This window comes from Psittacula echo (genome assembly GCF_963264785.1).
Source record: "Psittacula echo genome assembly, chromosome: 3".
Taxonomy (NCBI): domain Eukaryota; kingdom Metazoa; phylum Chordata; class Aves; order Psittaciformes; family Psittacidae; genus Psittacula; species Psittacula echo.
The window spans coordinates 47,630,441-47,650,582 of record NC_137736.1 but is presented as its reverse complement, the minus strand read 5'-3'; the positions used below and the strand labels follow the sequence as shown (position 1 = coordinate 47,650,582).

The 20,142-nt window shown below is 42.4% G+C and overlaps 1 protein-coding gene across 1 annotated transcript in view; it reads left to right on the top strand.

The window, feature by feature from the left end:
- The window catches only part of REPS2 (RALBP1 associated Eps domain containing 2), a gene marked incomplete at its 5' end in the record, with an annotated part of 98,655 nt that overhangs the window by 28,230 nt on the left and 50,283 nt on the right, over positions 1 to 20,142 (top strand). Inside the window, 6 exons of the mRNA XM_080612271.1 lie at positions 8,574 to 8,697; positions 11,448 to 11,596; positions 13,088 to 13,211; positions 15,942 to 16,039; positions 17,804 to 17,942; positions 19,914 to 19,977. Coding sequence (XP_080468397.1) covers positions 8,574 to 8,697; positions 11,448 to 11,596; positions 13,088 to 13,211; positions 15,942 to 16,039; positions 17,804 to 17,942; positions 19,914 to 19,977 — 698 coding nt within the window. The remainder of the gene's footprint in view (positions 1 to 8,573; positions 8,698 to 11,447; positions 11,597 to 13,087; positions 13,212 to 15,941; positions 16,040 to 17,803; positions 17,943 to 19,913; positions 19,978 to 20,142) is intronic.

Sequence of the window (20,142 nt, the reverse complement as noted above, 5' to 3'; positions counted from 1 at the left end):
GGGGTTTTAACCTTTGCTCAGTAATCGAGTTTTTCTAGTTTATAAAATACTTCTGCTGTTAAGCTTCACTGTGAGACTCAAGAGTTGTTTGAAAATGGTTTTGGTGTTTGTTTTATGTGATTCTATCTGGGACTGTGCATATGCGTGTGCACAAGTGTGTGCTGAATTATAAGCCTTGTAGTTCTTTGTGTTGGCATAGAGCATTCTGCTTGGGGCTGCTTGAAGAATGCTTCCCTGTTCCTGAAGTGCTTTCCCCCTGGATGTACAAAGGTGTGGCACGTGGATGTAAATGGTTCTGGGTAGTGCCAGAGGAGGGAATTTAGGGAAACTCTGGCAGTGCTATCAACAGGTTTTTTCCTGACAGATGTGGTTGGTGTCTGCTGCTCTTGCTGCTGTGTTAACTGAAGTTGCTATGCTTTGGCAGTTTATCAGGAGCATGCCTTGCAATTTAAAACTGTGGTGGTTTTCAGTGTAAAACGATGATCATGCAGAGCTGAAACAGTGAGAATGTTTTGTAGTTAGGTCTTTAAAAATTTACTATGTATGTGCTGTCTCATGCCTTAGGCTACGCTGTTCTAAATGCTTTTTTTTTTTTTTTTTTTTAGCTGTTGGAACCCTGCTTGCTCAAAATAGCTAGATTTTTAGTAAGCACTTCAGGTGATGTTTTAAAAAAAAAGTCTAGAATGGATAAGCCATCTGTTTTCAAAAGGCAAGACGACAGAAAAAATAAATCGTTGCAGAAATACCAGTGGTAGGAAGGAACAGAGCTAAAGAGCCTAATTCATAGCAGAGCCTCTTCTCAGTACAGCTGGATACGTAACTGCTCCAGCATGTTCCTCTTCCTCCTGTTGCCTTCCCAGGCAGTAATCCTCCTGGATCCAGGATGCCTTTTTTCTTGCTTTGCTTTAAATAATGCAGAGATAGATACATAGCCATAGGCGCCAGGTAGTATTACAGATACCTGAACAATGATCCATTCAGAAAGAAATACCTGTTTAAGAATGTAGCAAAACTTGTCTGTAACAAGCAGATCAAAACCTCTGTAAACACAAATTAAAAAAAAGAAAAAAAAGGTGAAATAGGTCAAATGCATAACACAAGTCTGAGATAAGCTGTTGATAAGTTGCTGTTGATAAGCCACTGCTGCAGATATTTGTCTTTGAAACAGTTATAAGAGGGTGGTTGATCCAGAAGGGAGCCTGGGATTGCTCCGTGGCTGAGGTCTGAGCTGTGGCTTGAAGGCTGGTTGTCGTCCCGAGAGCACTGGGCGAGGAGGAGGTGTGCAGAAGTGGCTAGTGGCACTAGTGGCAGAAGCTTTTCAATATGTTCAACATCTGTGTCGGTGACATGGACAGGGGGATTGAGTTGCGCCCTCAGCAAGTTTGCCAATGACACCAAGCTGTGTGGTTCAATTGATACGCCGGAGGGAAGGGATGCCATCCAGAGGGACCTTGACACGCTTGTGAGGTGGGCTGATGCCAACCTGATGAAGTTTAACCATGCCAAGTGCAAGGTCCTACACCTGGGTCGGAGCAATCCCAGGCACAGCTACAGGTTGGGCAGAGAAGAGATTCAGAGCAGCCCTGCAGAGAAGGACTTGGGGGTGTTGGTCGACGGGAAAATGAACATGAGCCGGCTTCAGTGTGTGCTCGCAGCCCAGAAAGCCAACTGTATCCTGGGCTGCATCAAGAGGAGTGTGACCAGCAGGTCGAAGGAGGTGATCCTGCCCCTCTACTCTGCTCTCGTGAGACCTCACTTGGAGTATTGTGTGCAGTTCTGGTGTCCTCAACATAAAAAGGACATGGAACTGTTGGAACAAGTCCAGAGGAGGGCCACGAGGATGATCAGGGGACTGGAGCACCTCCTGTATGGAGACAGGCTGAGAAAGTTGGGGCTGTTGAGCCTGGAGAAGAGAAGGCTGCGTGGAGACCTCCTAGCAGCCTTCCAGTATCTGAAGGTGGTCTATAAGGATGCTGGGGAGGGACTCTTCATTAGGGACTGTAGTGATAGCACAAGGGGTAGTGGGTTCAAACTTAAACAGGGGAAGTTTAGATTGGATCTAAGGAAGAAATTCTTTACTGAGAGGGTGGTGAGGCACTGGAATGGGTTTCCCAAGGAAGTTGTGAATGCTCCATCCCTGGCGGTGTTCAAGGCCAGGCTGGACAGAACCTTGAGTGGCATGGTTTAGTGTGGGGTATCCCTGCCCATGGCAGGGGGGTTGGAATGAGATGATTGTAAGGTCCTTTCCAACCCTAGCTATTCTATGATTCTGTGTTCTTTACAACACAGTGGTAGTTGATGAATTGAAAGATCTTTCTACCTCGTTATAGCTTGAGTAAGGACAAGTAAAAAAGTTATGCTTTCTGTGGTTGGGCTGAGATGGAAGGTACAAAAAGAAAGTTTCCTTTAATGTAGGTGCCAGTGATGTGGCCTTTCAGTTCTTAAAATGGGCTTATAAGGAAGATGGGGAGAGACTTTTTAGCACGGCCTGTTGCAATAGGGCAAGGGGTAATGGTTTTAAACTAAAAGAGGGGAGATTGAGGCTGGATGTGAGGACAGAATTCTTGACAATGGGAGTGGTAAAATCCTGGCACAGGTTGCCAAAGAGGTGGTGGGTGTGTCATCCCTGGAGACATTCAAGGCCAGGCTGGATGTGGTTCTGAGGAACTTGAGCTAGTTGAAGTTATCCCGGCTCATTGCAGGGGAGTTGGACCAGATGACATATATAGGTCCCTTCCAACTCAAACTACTCTGTGATTCTTTCCAAGTGCATTGAATATGTATTTGGCTTACACGTGTTCCTTTTAGAATCTCACAACCTACACAGATTTGAGTGCCTTTGGGCTGGGCTTACCCACAAGTGACAAGCAGTGACCATCTTTTTGGCAGTTAGCAACAGGGGTGCAGAACAGGGGAAAACTGTGCCAGCTAGATACGGAGGGTGCCGTAGCAATGTTAATGGATAAATGAAAGGCAAAAATCCCAGCTCTGCCTTTGCCTCACAGCTGGAAACCTTTCTTGAGGCTGCAGGATGGTCATCTCAGCCGATCCATAGGATTGTGGAATAGCTGTTTCTGATTTTACCTCTTTTTCAACATAAGGAAAACACACTTCAGCTCTAGTCTCATGTTCATTTCCTGAAGTTGAGCTCTTGCAATCTAAATTAGACCTGCCCAGGGTGTTTGCGAGGTCAGTGCTTTTGGAGGCTGTAGTGGAAACTTGTTTGGAGACTGCTCAGGAGAGCTGGAACAATGTCAGATTGTGCTGGGAAAAGCTGTTTCATGTGGGATGTCTTCAAGGAGCAATTACAAAAATAACACTCACTGTCAGCCGATAGAGCAGAGCAGTGAGTTGATAATAAATACAAAAATCTGCTTTGTCTTCCAGCATCTCAAGATTTAAAGCTTTTTTATTAGAAGTTTGCGTGGAGAACGGTAATGTAAAACAGCCACTCTTCCAAACAGGTCATAGCTACATTTTAAATTTTAATGTTGGTGAGTTGGTAATCTGTTTAAAAGAAAGTATATTTTTACAACCATAGAAAAACTTCTGGCCTGTCAGAAAAGTGTGCAGGCACCGAGATCTGGCTCCTTCTCCCCTTCTTATGGCTGCATGGTTGTGTGTTTTACAAGTACCTGCTGAAATCCCATTGAACTGGGAGGGGCTGTTCCAGGACTGGCTGAGAGCAAACACAATATTAGACATGCCAGCTTTCCGTCCTTCTCTGAGAAATATTTTTACATGTTGTGTGAAATGAACTTTTATCCATAATTGGCAAATGACCTGTGAAATTGTTTTATGTAAGCAGTTACACCTTGCAGTAAATTTAAACTCAGTTCTGGTCCACTCAGCATCGTGTTCTTGCCTCACAAACCATTGAATAGGTCAGTTTTTGACTAATTCTGTTTATCATCCTGAGGTTAGTTTTGGCAAGCAACATCTGTAACCTGCCACCATGAAAAATTATTTCCAACGTGTTCTTCATTAAACTTTTCTGCAATGTTCAGCTGTCACTGGAGGATTACGGCTTTCTGCTGAAGACCAAAAAAACCTGCAATGAATATTGACTGTCAGTTGTTCTTCATTAAAATCTCTTGTTTGGATTTACATTTGTGTCTGTTTAGCAGCACACAAATAGAAAATATCAGTTTCCTTGCTAGTTTGCTGACAAGTATGCAACCCAAACTGACAACAGGAAAGGATAGAAATGTTTTTTTTTTTAAACATCAGTTGAATGAAATCAGAACTGATGTTTCTCCTGTATTTCAGGGGATATTTTCAGGTATCTTAGTTGCAAAGTGCTGTTTTATTAGAAAAAGAGCCTAGTTTCAGCTTGGAAAAAAAAAAAAATCATATCACATTCATATACAATACCTTTAATTCGAATGGATCTTGGAGACTTTTAATAGCATATTGCATAAACTAGCTTAATTTCAATATTGTATATCGCTAAATGTAATCTGCCCATCAAGAGGCTATGTGCAGTGACCCTGCAAAAGGTAAAACCAGGAAACAAAAAAATAATGCAGTATTCAGTCTAAGCTGCTGTGGAAATTTGAGCAGGCAGCATGTTCTGAGGAATTTAATTTGGATAAAGGCTAATCTGATACCTACCTCTGGGTTCACTGGAAACAGGGGCTGCTCCCATTAGCAGCTCTAAGCAGGGTCCTGATGTAGTAGTATGAGATGCTGTCTGGAAGGAATGAACCCAAGACCCTCTTCTGTAAATGTACAAGAAACCTTTAAATGTAAGAGTAAATGCCTGTACCTGCAATTAATCTATATGAATACCTGCAATTAATTGGGTAATGATTTTGGCTACTCTTGTCAGCTTGTATTTTTTGCTCTGGGCTGTTAAGAAAGAGATCAGGATTTAATTGCACAAATAGCAGAGAGGAGCTTGCACCTACAAAATATATTTCTGTTGTTGCCACCAAAGAGCAGAATTAGAGAGGCCGTTTCAGGTTGTTTGGCTGTAAGTGTGCTTGAGAAACAGCACTGTGCTTTTGAGAGATGATGTACCCGTGATAAAATTTTTTTAGTCTGCTTGATCAGAATAAAATGTTCACATTTCCATATCAGAAGCAAGCAGAGCATTTGTGGTGTTCAGCACCCTTAATATTTTAAAGTATAGAAAAAGATATGGAAAATTAACTCTCAGTATCTTTCCAGGAGGGTGATAGCATCACTAATCCGTGTGTGAAAGTCGCTATTGCTCAGTGTTTCCTCTTTCCAGCAGCCAGTGAGAGGAAACACAGATCACTGTGAAGCTGTTGCTCCATGCCAGCAAGCGTAGGATGCCATGGCAGGAAAGGAGTCTTAAGAAATACCATTAAGGTACACCCCTAGTACATCCAGGAATTTTGCGTGGTGTTTTTATGCCACAGCAGCTGCCATCCCAGTGCTGTCTGTGGGTGAAGCAGGAGCTGAGCACCATAGTCCCCACAGGAGGGCCTGGGTGCAGGGGGGATGTCCAGCTTTTGCATACTCACTTATTCAGCACTGGCCTTTGTTTAGCAAACATCTCCCATAATAAAACAGGGCTGTCTACCCAGTCTGAATTTCAGCTTGGTTGTGCCCCTTCTTCACCGCTTTTCCCCAGGTTGTTGAATTTGTGTGACTGGTATGCACAGTAAACCCCAGGCTGGTGGCTTTCCACGTACCTGCCACAGTGATCTTGTCCCCAGAGCTGTGGGGTATGGTGTGCATGGGCAGTTTGTGCCCATGTGGAGCCACAGCCGTCATAGAATCATAGAATGGTTAGGGTTATAGAATGGTTAGGGTTGGAAAGGACCTTAAGATCCTCTAGTTCCAACCCCCCTGCCATGGGCAGGGACACCCCACACTAAACCATGCCACCCAAGGCCTAATCCAGCCTGGCCTTGAACACCGCCAAGGATGGAGCACTCACAACCTCCCTGGGCAACCCATTCCAGTGCCTCACCACCCTCTCAGTAAAGAATTTCTTCCTTATATCCAATCTAAACTTCCCCTGTTTAAGTTTGAACCCGTTACCCCTTGTCCTGTCACTACAGTCCCTGATGAAGAGTCCCTCCCCAGCATCCTTATAGGCCCCCTTCAGATACTGGAAGGCTGCTATGAGGTCTCCACGCAGCCTTCTCTTCTCCAGGCTGAACATCCCCAACTTTCTCAGCCTGTCTCCATATGGGAGGTGCTCCAGTCCCCTGATCATCCTCGTGGCCCTCCTCTGGACTTGTTCATGTATGCTTCATGTCCTGGGTTAAGCCTAATTGGTTTGTAGCTCTACACTGCCATGTCAGGCAAAGACGGTGGCACTGGTGGGGAAGGATCATGCAGGAGTGGGAGGTGCGGGCAGCAGGACAGAGTGAATTGGGAGCATCCAGGGGCAAAGAGAAAGAACCTGCTTTGGAGTTTAGAAATGGTACTGATGCTCTGCCCGGCCCTCCCAAAACACTGCAGGTACTGTGATGGGCTGTCACAGCAGCACATCCATGCCACAGGCAGGCAGCTGCACCTGAAACAGGCTGAGAGAGTTGGCTGTCAGCCTGGAGAAGGCTCTGGGGAGACCTTAAAGCAGCCTTGCAGTACCTAAAGGGGCCTACAAGAAAGCTGGAGAGGGACTTTTCACAAGAGCATGTAGTGATAGGACGAGTAATGACGTTAAGCTGAAAGAGGGGGGACATAGATCAGATACAAGGAGGAAATTTTGGTGAGGCCCTGGCACAGGTTGCCTAGGGAAGTTGTGGCTGCCTCATCCCTTAAAGTGTTCAAGGCCAGGCTGGACGGGGCTTTGAGCAACCTGGTCTAGTGGAAGTTGTCCCTGCCCATGGCAGGGGAGTTGGAACTGGATGAGCTTTTAGGTCCCTTCCACCCCAAACCATGCTGTGATTCTATGCTCCCACAGCTCAGCAGGCATCACCCTGTAGTGTCAGCTCCTGCCCTGGGACCCCAGTAGGCTGCTGTTGGGGGACCCTCTGGTGCAGTGGGACCCTACACTGGACAGTGCTGCTCCCTGTGGCAGTGGGGAGCCCTCTGCAACACTGGGGTTTGCATAGTGTCATCCACTGAGGTGTGACTTCTTCTCATGCCCCAGATGTGGCATAGTTCTCTTCAGAGGAGTTCCCTTCCACCTGCTTCTTCATCCCCGCCATGCTCCCATTTTAATCATGCTTCAGCACCATCCATCTCAGTCACATGCCAAGAGCCCTGTGTTTCCATCGGAAAAGAAATAAGGCCAGCAATGGGGGAGGGTGGTGGTGTAAAAAAGAAATAATTAGAAAAAGCCAGAGTGACTTCAGAAAAAAGATATTTAGAAGAAAGGGGATGGCAAATAATGCCGGTTAATTGAAGCTGTCCTCATACAGAGAATCAATCTCCCTTTTCATCAAGCAGTAAGAGAAGAGAAAGCTGCTTGATGCATCTTGTGATCAAGGAATTAAGCCATGCATCTCTGAATCTTGCAGGAAGAGAAGGAAGGCAGAGCTCATTCAGGCAAAGCAGAAACCACATTCAGAGAAGAGTTTGCTTGAAGATAATTTTTGTTCATTAGTAAGAATTACCATTCTAAAACTTGTTTAGTAATTGTTTCACATGACATTTTGCCACTGTATGTGTGTATATGTATACATATAGAAATAATTTAAAAAATAGGTTGTTTGTGTGTGCTATTTGTTTATACACACAACATGAGAATAGTTTCTGTCATGTTGTTGTAGCTTGGGAGCTTGGGACATAATTTTCCAGAGAGCATGAAAGACTGGCACAGCATTGCTGTCCTTCCACGTGTGGGCAACGCACCTCACCAACCAGGAGATGTTGCTAATCTAAGTGTATTTTCAGGGAAACAATATGGGGCTTCCCTTTACATCTGGGGAGAATGGGGTTTCACTCTAACCTTAATGACCAGCAAAGGTTTGTTTGTGAACATCTGGAAGCTCCACGGTTGGGAGAATTCGTGCCTGTACTTAAACCCTGCTGATAGCTGTTGTTTGTTTAGCTGTTGTCTGAGCATGTGGATGTGGAGCTGTTTTCTTCATAGAGGTGGCTAAGTGGAGCAGTGAAGTGTTTATATAGAAATTAAGCTTCAGTGCTGAGACCATGTTAATTTTCATAAAGAAAAATATTCTGCTCAAGCACTGCAGTGAGGTATTTCTTCTGTGGTGTTTATGTTCCAGTTACAGTAATTGTCTGAACTGTCATTTTAAGGGCTATTATTAAATACAGGTTTCTGTGAATACTATAGCTTGTGCAATGGAAGTGTTCTACTGGACAGCGTACTTAAGTTATCCTTTCACTTTCTGTTAAAATCATATGTAGTATGAAAACCCGTAAGTTGTTTTACAATAGCAGTGTTGCTTAGCAGTGCTTCTGAAAAGCTTAACCACTACCTACCTGTCCCTGATATACTAAGGACAGTGAGATCAAACAGCAATGTCCAGAGTTGAAACAAATTATGTTTATTGGAAATCTTTAAGTACAACAAGCATTTTTCATTGTTTAAAGATTTTTTTTTTCTTTGTTTATGTAGCAGTGTTTACGTTCTCTGGAAGAGTGAAATGCATTTAACCAACAGTGTGCCTCTTCTCTCTTAGATTACCGAACTTTGTGGAGCCAAGCGTGTGGGCTATTTTGGTCCCGCTCAGTTTTATATTGCTTTGAAGTTAATTGCAGCAGCTCAGTCAGGGTTCCCAGTACGGATTGAGAGCATTAAAAATGGTAAGTAGCAAATTTTGCTTGCAACGCTTTGCACTTGTTTCTTACTTTCTTTAATGCTTGTCAGCTCTCCATGGTGGTAAACTTTTTCTTCTAATGTATTTATGCGTAGAAGGTAATGGTATATTTTCTACGTGATTGGTAGAAAATTTCAGTGAATTACTTGTGTGGCAAAGCTGAGATGACATCCCCTTCTAGAAAAAGCATTACCAAAGGAGTGGAATGAATGACAGCTGATCAGTGCTAGGGATGCATTTGTCTCTCACCTTCAGCCTCTGATCTTGACAGATGTCCAAAATGGGAGCTTATTGCTGAGTCGCATGGAGGCTTGTTGTGGCAGATGCGGGCAGGTCAGGGGTCCCACTGTGCAGGGCAGCTTGCAACATTCATCATGCTTTAGAAAATAATCCTGCTTAAATAAATAGGTAATAGTGACAAAATCCTAATGCTTCCTATCAGTAGACATGAAAATGTGTATTAGCTGTAATTTAAAACAGCTTTGTTCTTCCCAGTGACTTGACAGCTAAATATTAAATGTGCTATTTTTGATGGAGAAAAATGCTTCTTAAGGAGGCTTATCAAATTCAAGCGATGAGGAGAGGAAGCAAGTCCATTTTAGCTGCAAAACCTTGATAGCAGCTAAATGGCAGGAACTCTGTTTTTACCTTGATATGATGCATGCTCTGCCTTGCTTATGCATGCATTGCCTTAGCAGGGCTCAGGCTTTAAAACACATGGCTTTTCACTTGGGCTTGAGCCTGAACAGGTTTGAACCTTTAGATCCCATATCCCAGGCAGATGCTTGAACCATGCCATGAGGCCATGCCTTGGGCAAGAGTGCTTACCACCGTCCAGCTGAAGGCAATGATGCAACCAGCCACGAGACCAGAGAGGAGATAGGAAAGGCAGGATGTGACCATAGCCTTGCAGTTGAGTCACTATTCACAGCACAGTTTCTGCTCTGCTGACCCTGCTAAGGGCAATGAAATGTAAAACCTACCTATGTTACTAGGCACAGTGAAGGAATTCCCTGGTCTGCCTCCATCTGAGGGGGAAGCCAGGCTGGCAAGCATGTGCAGACCTGAGTGAGCTTAGCTCCTGTGGTGCAGGGCTCCTGACCAAGTGGAAGGGATTGGATGCAGGTGTCATGATTCAGTGCCTGGCTGGAAGGGGAGTGTAAACCAGAGGTGAAGCAGGATGGCTTGAATTTGTCTGTCATTTTTTCTTACAGACAGTTTGTGCGCTCTCTCTTGGCATTGCTATCCTTTTTAAGCATTTTAATTTGAACCTCACCCCCCAAAAAACCCCAAACCCAACCCTAAAAGCCACCAACAAATTAATGTAGAAACATCAACTAAGTGAGATTTACTGTGTTTTACACATACGGCATAGGATCATAGAATGGTTTGGGTTGGAAAGGACCTTCAGATCATCAAGTTCCAACCCCACTGCCATGGGCAGGGACACCTCACCCTAGACCATGTTGGCCCAGGCAGGCTCTGTCTAACCTGGCCTTGAATACTGCCAGGGATGGAGCATTTACCACTTCTTTAGACAACCTGTTCCAGTGCCTCACCACCCTCACAGTAAAGAACTTCTTCCTTACATCTAACCTGAACTTTCACTTAAGTTTAAACCCATTACCCCTTGTCCTGTCACTACAGTCCCTGATGAATAGTCCCTCTCCAGCATCCTTGTAGGCCCCCTTCAGATACTGGAAGGCTGCTATGAGGTCTCCACGCAGCCTTCTCTTCTCCAGGCTGAACAGCCCCAACTGTCTCAGCCTATCTTCATATAGCAGGTGCTCCAGTCCCCTGATCATCCTCGTGGCCCTCTTCTGGACTTGCTCCAACAGCTCCATGTCCTTCTTACTTTGAGGACACCAGAACTGCACACAGTATTCTAAGTGGGGAGTGCAAATATAATCTGCATACTTGAGTGAGGAAGGGTACTTGCAGTCCTTGCACTGATATGCTGCTTGCTTACTGTTATTGAAATGATTCTAGTGCTAATTTCGTTTTCTCTTGAAATATATGAGTGCCTTTAGAGTGGCGTGAGTTACGTGTACCAACTGAAATTGAGTTCTTTTTCTTCCTGGTAGTAGCTGTAGGTGTAAATTATTACAGAAGTAACATACAGCTTTGCTAGGTTTTGAGCATTCTGTTAATTTGAATTGTACTGATCTTTCAGGATGACTGCGCACAAAAATGGTGTTTCTTCAAATTAATCATGAATTGTCTTAAAGGGTGACAGAAGTGTCCCCCTGCTGCTCTGCAGAGCAGATGCGACATGGGACCTTTTGACACTGTCATTTCACCAGGCCTTGGCATGATCTCTGAACCCTACCATTTTGAATTTGTTCCTTTTATGATGGCAGTGTTGAGGATACTGTGATCCTGACTGATTAATTCATCAGTCCCACGGCTTCTGTGGGAAACCATTCTTTTCATTACACACAACATTTTGAAGACAGGAAATGAGTTTGCCGCTTGCTTTAATAATGTGCACAAGGCTTATTTCTTTCTCTTTTCATGGAGAGATTGTATATTAAGCTAGTGAATGTAGCTTTGTATAACATTCACATTTTTATTAAGATACAAAATAATCACAGGATTTCCACACTTACAAATGTTACAAAATATAAATAGTAGTCTTTTACAGATAAACTTTTCATTGGTTTTACAAGATGATACTGCTTAAAGTACTTTTAATGTGCTGTAGTCTCAGCTGAATTTTTCTCTCTTTTGATGAAGAATTGCCCCTGCCACGGTTTATGGCGCTGAAAAATGACAGTGAAGCACGTTACGGGACTCCAGCAGAACTCCATGGAGTTAAGTTTCAGGTTCCATATGCAACTTTGGAAAAAAATTCCTACAAAAGAACAGATGAAGGGGACAAACAGGTAACAGGCTTGTCTCCTTCAGGCCAATATGTCATTACACATTCTCCTTCTGGGTCCAATGATTACACTCACATGGGCTTACTCAGTTTTGCAGTACTAGGCAGGAGATGAACTCCTGTCATGCAAATAATCCCCGTTGGGCTGTGCTCTGATTTTGATGCATCCCAGTTGCATCCCTGAAGGGAATTTCTCTATATGAGCTTGTATAAAGCTGTCAGCACTGTAGTATTCTGTTTAAGTTCTTTCAGCGTTGTTCTCCTACTTAGTCCAGCACTGCTTCTTGGAGAGGCCTAAGGGAGGAGCAGCAAATAGAAACCTGTCTGTGAAAGAGAAAGAAAGCAAGCAGTTTCTCATGGCCTGTATGATATTTAGTAACTACAGAAATATTCAGCTGGAGAAGAGTTGTTGAATCATGAGCAACTATTTCTGGGTGGGATAAGACCACCAGGTTTTCTTCCATTCTAGCCTCTTCCAGGAGTGGTCCAGAGTAAATCTGCTTTTCTTTGTCCTCAGTGAAAGGTTGTCCCAGCATTCTTTGTTCTGAGTAGCCAATTTAATAAAGCTCTCTAAGGGAAATTTGTATTACCTGTACTTAGTAGAGTTGAGAGCACTTACTCAGATACAAGCAGCTTCACAATGCAACCTTGATTTGCATAATTTTCCCCAGGCCTGACACCTTCTTCTCTGGTACTGTATCAGGTAATGTTGTAAGTGCCTGGTGGCAGGCACTTTATCTTCCTGTAATGTGCACACACATTTATCACACAGTGTGCCAGTGTGAGTAACAGCATTCCCAGCCTGAGGTCAACCAACAGGAATGAGCTGATGACAAGATGGTGAGAATAACAGGATGAGGAAGAAGATCATGTATGTTTATCTGCCTGCATGTATTGACACTGAAGCGGAACGCTGCCTTCAAACCCCTAGCTCCATCTGGGTTATCTCTGTTGTGCTGTATTTTCCTTCTTACTCAGTAAAACTGTTTCAGGATCACATCCTCCTCCTAAACAATCTCTGTATGTCAAGGGAAAGACAAAGCTTTAGGATAGTTACTCAGTAACACCTACAAATCTACAGAGTGCCTAAAATACTGATTCAAGAGATTTATTTTAATTTTTAATAAGTTTTTATATGAAAAATGCTCTCCCACAAAGAATGCACTCACACTGTGCTATGTAAATTCAAAGATACCCACTCACATTAAGCCTTCTATGTGTACTTTTTAAGGCATCTTTGGAAGCAAAATATCTTAAGCTCTTCATTGCAGAGCTTTGCTATGGCGTTGCCATGCTTTACCTCTAGAAAGCTCAATACTAAAATCTGTCTTTTGCTTTCTCAGGAGCTTTTTCTTGGAAATAAAAGGCCTGAAGGAGCTGCAGTATTTGTGGCTTCTTTGTCCATCATGCTGTATGTATTTGGATAACTGTGCAGGTTTACTTGGTGGTTTTTTGGTCTCAGAATTGCTTTTTGTGTTGGTGTGTTTTAAAATAGGAACCCAGATCTCCTCCAGTGTCTCCAATATGCTCACCTCCTGCTTCTCCATCTACTTACCAGAGAACACCCCTAAGTTATGGATATGGTAAATCAAGAAGTGGTCTGGAGCAGCAGCATGGAGGTAGGATAAAAATTGGGATGCACGCATTGTTTTCAATTCTTTTTTTTTTTTTCTTTCTCAGAAGCATCAAATTTCAAATGCAAATGGCAATCAGCATAATGATTAAAAATTTAGCTAGACCTGTATTTTGAAAAAGTATTTAATCAACTTTATTTTGATTGTTCAATCCTGTCTTCCTGTTCACGATCTGGTAAATAAGTTAGATTTATATGTCATGGTTCACAGATAGATGCGAATAGCTGATCTATGACAAGGCTATGTGCAATGTATCACAGTGACAGGGTGCTTGTGAGTATTTTCAGAGTGCATGGTGCCTTTGGTCTTATTAGAGGGGAAGAAAATCTGATTTCAGTAGCCACTATATTAGTTTTCAGATTGGCAGTGAACCTTCCTTTGCCAGGCAGGATAATAATCTCTCTAGTCTCTTTGGTTTTATAACAGAAATAACACTAAAACATGAATATAAAAACAGTCCCACAAAGTCACGTGGGCAAAACAGTCAAAAATAAGGCTTTGTCCTTGATCTCACTGCCATTAGAGTAGGTGGCAAAACATTCTGATTTTAGTTTGAAGGTAGTGGGCAGGAGCCAGTTTTATTAGTAACAGGAGCTTCTAAAGCCTTAGTAACATTCTTGTACTCTCCTAATTGCAACATCTGGTGACCAAGATGCTGGCAATAGTAGGCATTTGTGTCTATCATCCTTCCCTTATTCCTCCTGCCTTCAGTTAGTGTGTTTGCAGTGACTGAAGAGTGGAGTGTGGTACTAGTCCTTCTAGCTGTTGTCCTTGTTTACAAATGAGTGAAAATACAGAGCTATTTCATTTTGAAACTCAATACAGCCATGATAAGACTGTGTTCAACATTGTCAAGTGGCCTTCATGTGAAAATAATACCAGTACTGAGTCACAGCCATTCACTTGCCAATTAGGTAAACTGCTGTTTGTTCAGTGATGGGATTTTTCCTCACCCCACCTTTGGCATAACTGATCAAAACAGTGATGGTTGACTTCTGAAGTAAGCAATACTAGTGAGGTGGTACAGTTCATTTCTGCTCCAGTGAAGAAGACATGTAGCAGATAGCCCACACCCTGAAGAGCTGGGCAGGAGGTGGCCATCAGGAGCAGCTGACTGTGCCGCCTCTGCTCTTTTCTGTGACTCTGTGCCAGATTGGTCAGTGCTATGGGGGCATTTTGGGTGTTGGGGTTTTTATATTTGTTCCTCCCCTCTCCCCTTCCTCCCCGCTGAATTTGGTTGCAAACGTAACTCATGGGGTCAGTGGCTGTGCAAAGTGAGTAGAGGCATCCAATCTAAGCTGTCAATTTCTTCTAAAATTAATTATTAAACAGCTTGAATTTTTAAGATGAAAAAATACTACAGGTATAGAACACTATGGTTATTTTCCAGAAAGAGAATTTCTCTTATATTCCAGAAGAGGAAGCTCTCCTATTCTAATCCCACCGGGGATACTTCTGCCAAATGTATTCTCAGTGGCAGTAAGTGGGTCACATTTTAGGGCCTATGTTGTGCCAAGTGCCAGGCTAGGTGACCTACTGATTCTTCCTGGCATTTAAGATGAGGACTCTTCCAGTTTTTTGAAGATCACTTGAAAGGATAGTTCTGGAAGCCACTGTGTTAGTGTATGCACAAGAGGTGCTGGTGACACAGCACTGACACAGGCTGGCTGGTCTGCACTGCAGGTCTGACCATGAAACTGGGTGCTGTGTCTTCAAGGGCAGCCCTTTGCACTGCGACCATGACTATACTTTTTTCTTGATAGTTTTAGATGCTTTTCTTGCTAGCAAACACAGAGCAGTGTGGCCTTGTGTTTAAATCTCCTCTCCAAGGGCATCTGTATGTTTCACAACTTCCTTCCCATATTTTTTTTCTGAAATTAGAAGCTGCTTGTACAGGAATAAAAATAGATGCCAATACAGGATAAGAACACTTAGAAAAACAAGGGAGTTAGGGGTATAATTTTTAAGATCTGAACCTATTTTAAGATTTCTTCGTCTCGCTTTTCGTTACGGGTCTTTTGAGTTCTGTCTGTAAGTTTTGAATAGGCTGGCAGCAGAAGTTCTCGGATCTGTAAGGGTCTGTGAGTGGGTTGCCTTTCTGTTTGCGTACTTGCCCTATTTTTAAAACATTGTTCCTAAATGTGGTGTTATGCCACACTTACTGTATTTTCTGCAGTGGAATGTGACTTATTTTAGCATGAAAAGAAGCAATTGTTACTTTTATTTACTAACTTTACCCCAAAAAATGCAAAATGTGTTTTGATTTTCATAGAAATTAGGGAAGGGGGAAAGAAGAGTATATAAAAAATAGTGATTTACTAATTGGTAACATTCTCAAAGCATATTTTTTGCAGCTCCATTGAATTATTTCTTCTTACTTGTAGTGCATTCTTGTGCTATATATGGCTATAAGTATATAAAATATATAAACAGGCTATATAAATATATATTTCAACATGGTGAACGGTGAGTTTTGTTATCTAGTAATATATAACTGACAGTTTATATCAGTAATGTCTGGAGAATGATGTAACATGAAAGACAAGTTTGTGGCTGGAATATTGTTGCAGAAGACAAAATGGATTTTGATACTAGGTTCACAAGGTAAATGCTTGACCTTATGGTATTTAATGATTTCCTTTACCCTAGTAGGGTCTTCTTGGTTATCCTTTAATTTTTATTTTATTTATGTACTTCATTTTTAAATGTCTGTAGTTCCTTATGAAGTCAGACACTCTACTCACCAGCAAGATGGACCATCATCAGGGAATTATGGAGCCAAACCTTCACTCACCTGCTCAACTCCAAATCGGGTAACGAGTTACATGTTTTTCTTTAGTAGTACTACTACTAAAACAATAGAGAAAGAAAAAAAAAAAAGGCAGAAAAATTCTCACATCAGAAGTAAGAAGTGTTCTTCACGGTGTTTTTAAAGTAGAGGCTGAAACATGCTATTTTAGTATATGAAAAGGAACATAAAAAGCTGATGGGGAAGGAGGAATTAAAATAAATAATCCAGTTAATTAAATTGCTGAAGCGAAGTAGAAGTGATATCAAAGAGCATAGATAGGAAAACTATACTGAGAATCTTCAGTTAAAAAGTAAAAAAAAAAAATAAAATTGAGGTTATTCTAGCGGAAGTAAAAGTTTTCATTTAAAACCTAGGAGGTTTCACAGAGATTCTTGTTTGATTTAGAATGTTGTCTGTAACACATGCGCAGAATTTATGGCCTAATATTCTGTGTATTGTTTTTTCACCCCAGTTGGTTAAATCACATTGCAAATAGAATAAATGAATTTCTGACCATATTTTTGGTTTTATGAGATGGGTCTTATGTTTTCCTGCTTTTTGCAAAAGCAGATCTTTCCAATGTTCCTGCATACCTGCTGTGCATTTATTATGCGAACAAGTAGTTTACCCTAAGGATTAGGTTTTCCTAACTAAGTAAGACTCAGAGACTCTGTGCCTTTTCCCAAGTGCTTAGCACTCAACACCCATATTAAAATGTCACTTGAGCCTCAGGAAAAGATGTATAGGTAGTGTCGCATAATTTATGCTAACTTGAAAGGAAAGCGAGTGCATTTGTGTAGCGCTTTGAAATGAAAATTACTTTAAGGCTTTATGATGTTGCCTGTTTTGGGGATCTTTTGATGTATTTCAGAACAAGTGTTTTGTGTTTGGTTCTTAGGAAATGGACAGGTATGTCAGAGAAAGGGTTTTGGAGCTAGTTGGAGTCTGGCTATCGTTAATTCTTGCCCTTCCTCTTTAAAGGCATCATCATCCAGGCCTATATCTTGACTATTAAGTCATTCCACTTTAACAAAGGTAGTAACTGTACCAGCAGCCCTCTTCTAGACATCGCCACTCAACCTACCGAACATTCAGACCTCTCTTAGACAACTCAATCAGAAAACGAAGACATAAATGGATAAAATGTCCTTTTCATCCAGAATATTCTTCTTTCTGAAGCAGGATTTTTTGCCTAAACTGAAGGAAGTGACAGAGGGGTTGAGGAGGTCTCAAGAGTTTTGCATGTCTCCCTGGCTTGGTTAATGTGTTCTTGAGTTACTTGGGGCACACAGAAGGTTCAGAAGTGATGTAGCTCTATAATAACTAAATACATACTTCCTTAGCAAAGCGAAGTTTTCATGCACTGTGCTGTATAAATACAGCTTTAGATCCTTTGCTGTTTCCATCCATTTCAGGTGTACAGTGTGCAGTTCAGGGTTGTAATGCATGGCAGCCAAAATGAACCCCTAAAATGAATCCAAAGGTAATAAATTTTGACATGGGCTTTGCTTTTTTGCAGTCAGCAGTTGTAAGATTTCTTTTTTCTTTTAGCTTGGGTCATGTAAAACTTCTTTTAATTACCTGGGCAAAGATGCCTAACATTAGCCTCAGCTTTATTGAAGTAGTGAGACAGTAATCTGTGTGGCTGTTTCTGCTTCACATCTTTTTAAAATACATATTTTGAATGTAAATCACTCCCTAACAACAGAGTCAGTGTGGTTTCTTGAGGTGCCCAGTGCCCTTTCACCCTGCCACTGGCAACTGGTACCAGTGTCCCTCCCTTCAGTCTCTTTCAGCAGAGCGGGAGCAGCAGGACAGCAGCGCTCACTATTCAGATGACCCTTGGAGGATAACGGAGGAGCAGCGAGACTACTATATCAACCAGTTCAGGTCCCTGCAGCCTGACCTGAACTCCTTTGTTTCAGGTAATTTCTACCCAACACCATGCATGTCAAACAGAGGGACCAGGCTGAGAAATGTGAAGTAGATAATTCTTTTTTTCCTGTCTGGAGTGAGTTTACGAGGAAAAGTTGGTTGTGGCAGACAACTCAAAGAGCAAACCAATACTGTGGCTGTTATGTTTCTTCTTAAATACCCTCATTTTAGAAAAAACTGTATCTAAAGGGGAAGTGTTGGCAGTTCAGTAAAAAGGTGAGCTGTCTGTGTTTCACTCACTGTATTTGCGGATCACATCTGCAGTGTATATTGAGCTGAAAAACTTAGGGTATATATTGAGCTTAGGGTTGTGCTTGCTTTCCCAGCAGAAATGTGGCAGTGTTCATGTGATAAAAGCGAAGCATGCAGTTAACTGTCATGTGTGGCCAAGCCTGAGTGTTTATGGCTCTGCAGACTGAGATTTTGATCTTTAGGTGATTAGAAGCAAATCCTGCATTGCACATGCATGCTCAAAGTATTGTTGACAGCATGAGATTACCTTTCCATCCTGAATAGGAGGATCAGGGTGCTCATGAGAGTCACTGTGGGTACAGGCAGTACCTTTCATGCTTTGGTTTGGTAAGGAAGACATCACAGTTTGTAAACTGAGGTGTTTTTACTGAGCCCTGCTGGATTACTAGGGTTCAGGAGGCTTGGATCCAGCCAAAAAATTGAAATAACTTGCTGCTGACAGAAATTAGTGCATCACCAGTTCTTTGCCTCCGTTAAGACTCCTTCATATAATCTTCTTGAAGGAGAAAATGATTGTCCAACAACACCATATTTCCTCAAAGACTTATTATATGTCTGGAACTGTGTATGCCTATATATATATATGCGCATACAGCCTCTCAGGTAGTTGTGCATTTTCCTTTATGTTGAGCAAGGTGCTCAGGCAGGCCTTGCCTATCTACAATTACTGTTTATAAATGGTAAATTTGAGCTTCCACAGCATCCTAAAATAATTAAGCTGTAGAAATCCTTGCTACAGCGTGTTATGGACACTAGAGGTTTGTTCAGGTTTGGGAAGTTATTTGAGAAATCTGTGATTGAGGAAATCTGTCATAAGTTATTGAATATTTCAGTGCTACCTCCGGTTGAGAAAGTTCCTGAATTGCAGATGGTCAGAGGGTGGGGGATATTCTGGAGGTACATTGTTATTACATGGCTTCTTCATGGTTGCATACTCCTCTCTTGGTATCAGGTGTTGGAGAGGACATGCTGTGCTAGGTGAATCTTGGACCTGTCTCGTGACAGCTTTTCTTATGTACTGCAGTTTATGATCTGACCTGAATGGCCAAGGGGAAAAAGAGTATAGATCTGGAAGTCGGTGCTTCATGTTGCCGTATGTTTTGTAAGAGCCTGTATCCAGCTAGGGCTTCCCGATAACCCTGATAGCCTATGCATATGGGATGGTGAAGAAGCGCATGTGTCAGCTAGGAGAAGAATGAGAAGGACTGTTGTGGCAGGATGAATGAGAATGTCTGCAGCAGGACAGTAGCTCTGTGGTAGCTGAATCTCCTTGTTCCTCTTCCCCCAAAAATCTGAGCCTGAAGGGAAGTCATGGTTGAAGCAATTTAGGAGAGCAGTGTAGATGCTAAAGCACTGTAACTGCCACACACATGGCTTCTGAGTGAAGGAGACTTGTTTGTGTCTGTTATTTCATCATTAGTGACATACTAATTATGCTGGTTAGAATCGCTAGTACTAAAGTGTGTTTTCCTTCCTTTAGTTTTTCCCATATGGGGGGAATGGAGAAATGAGGTCAACAGCTCTGTCTGGCTTTCTCTGTCACTTATTCATCAAGAGACAAATGGTCCAACAGCCATAGTAGCATTCAGTTAATCTGGGCGTCTCTTGGACGTAAAGTAACCAGCTGCTTCTGGCATGGCAGCTCTGGTCAAAGGTAAATAATTGGAGAACTAATTTCCAGTAGTTAATAAGGCACGGTTTCCCAACAGGTTCTGTGGCAAAGAATTTCTTCACAAAATCAAAGCTGCCCATCCCAGAGCTTTCTCACATCTGGTAAGTACTGTAATAAGTGTCAGGGATGTGTATCCTTGTGTCCCCCCCCCCCCCCCCTTTTTTTTTTTCATTAAAGATGCTTAATTCAAGAGTTCTTGTTAGATTCTGAAAAGTGTCTTCAATTATGATTATTGCTCTTATCTCCAGAATCACTTTCAGGCCCAA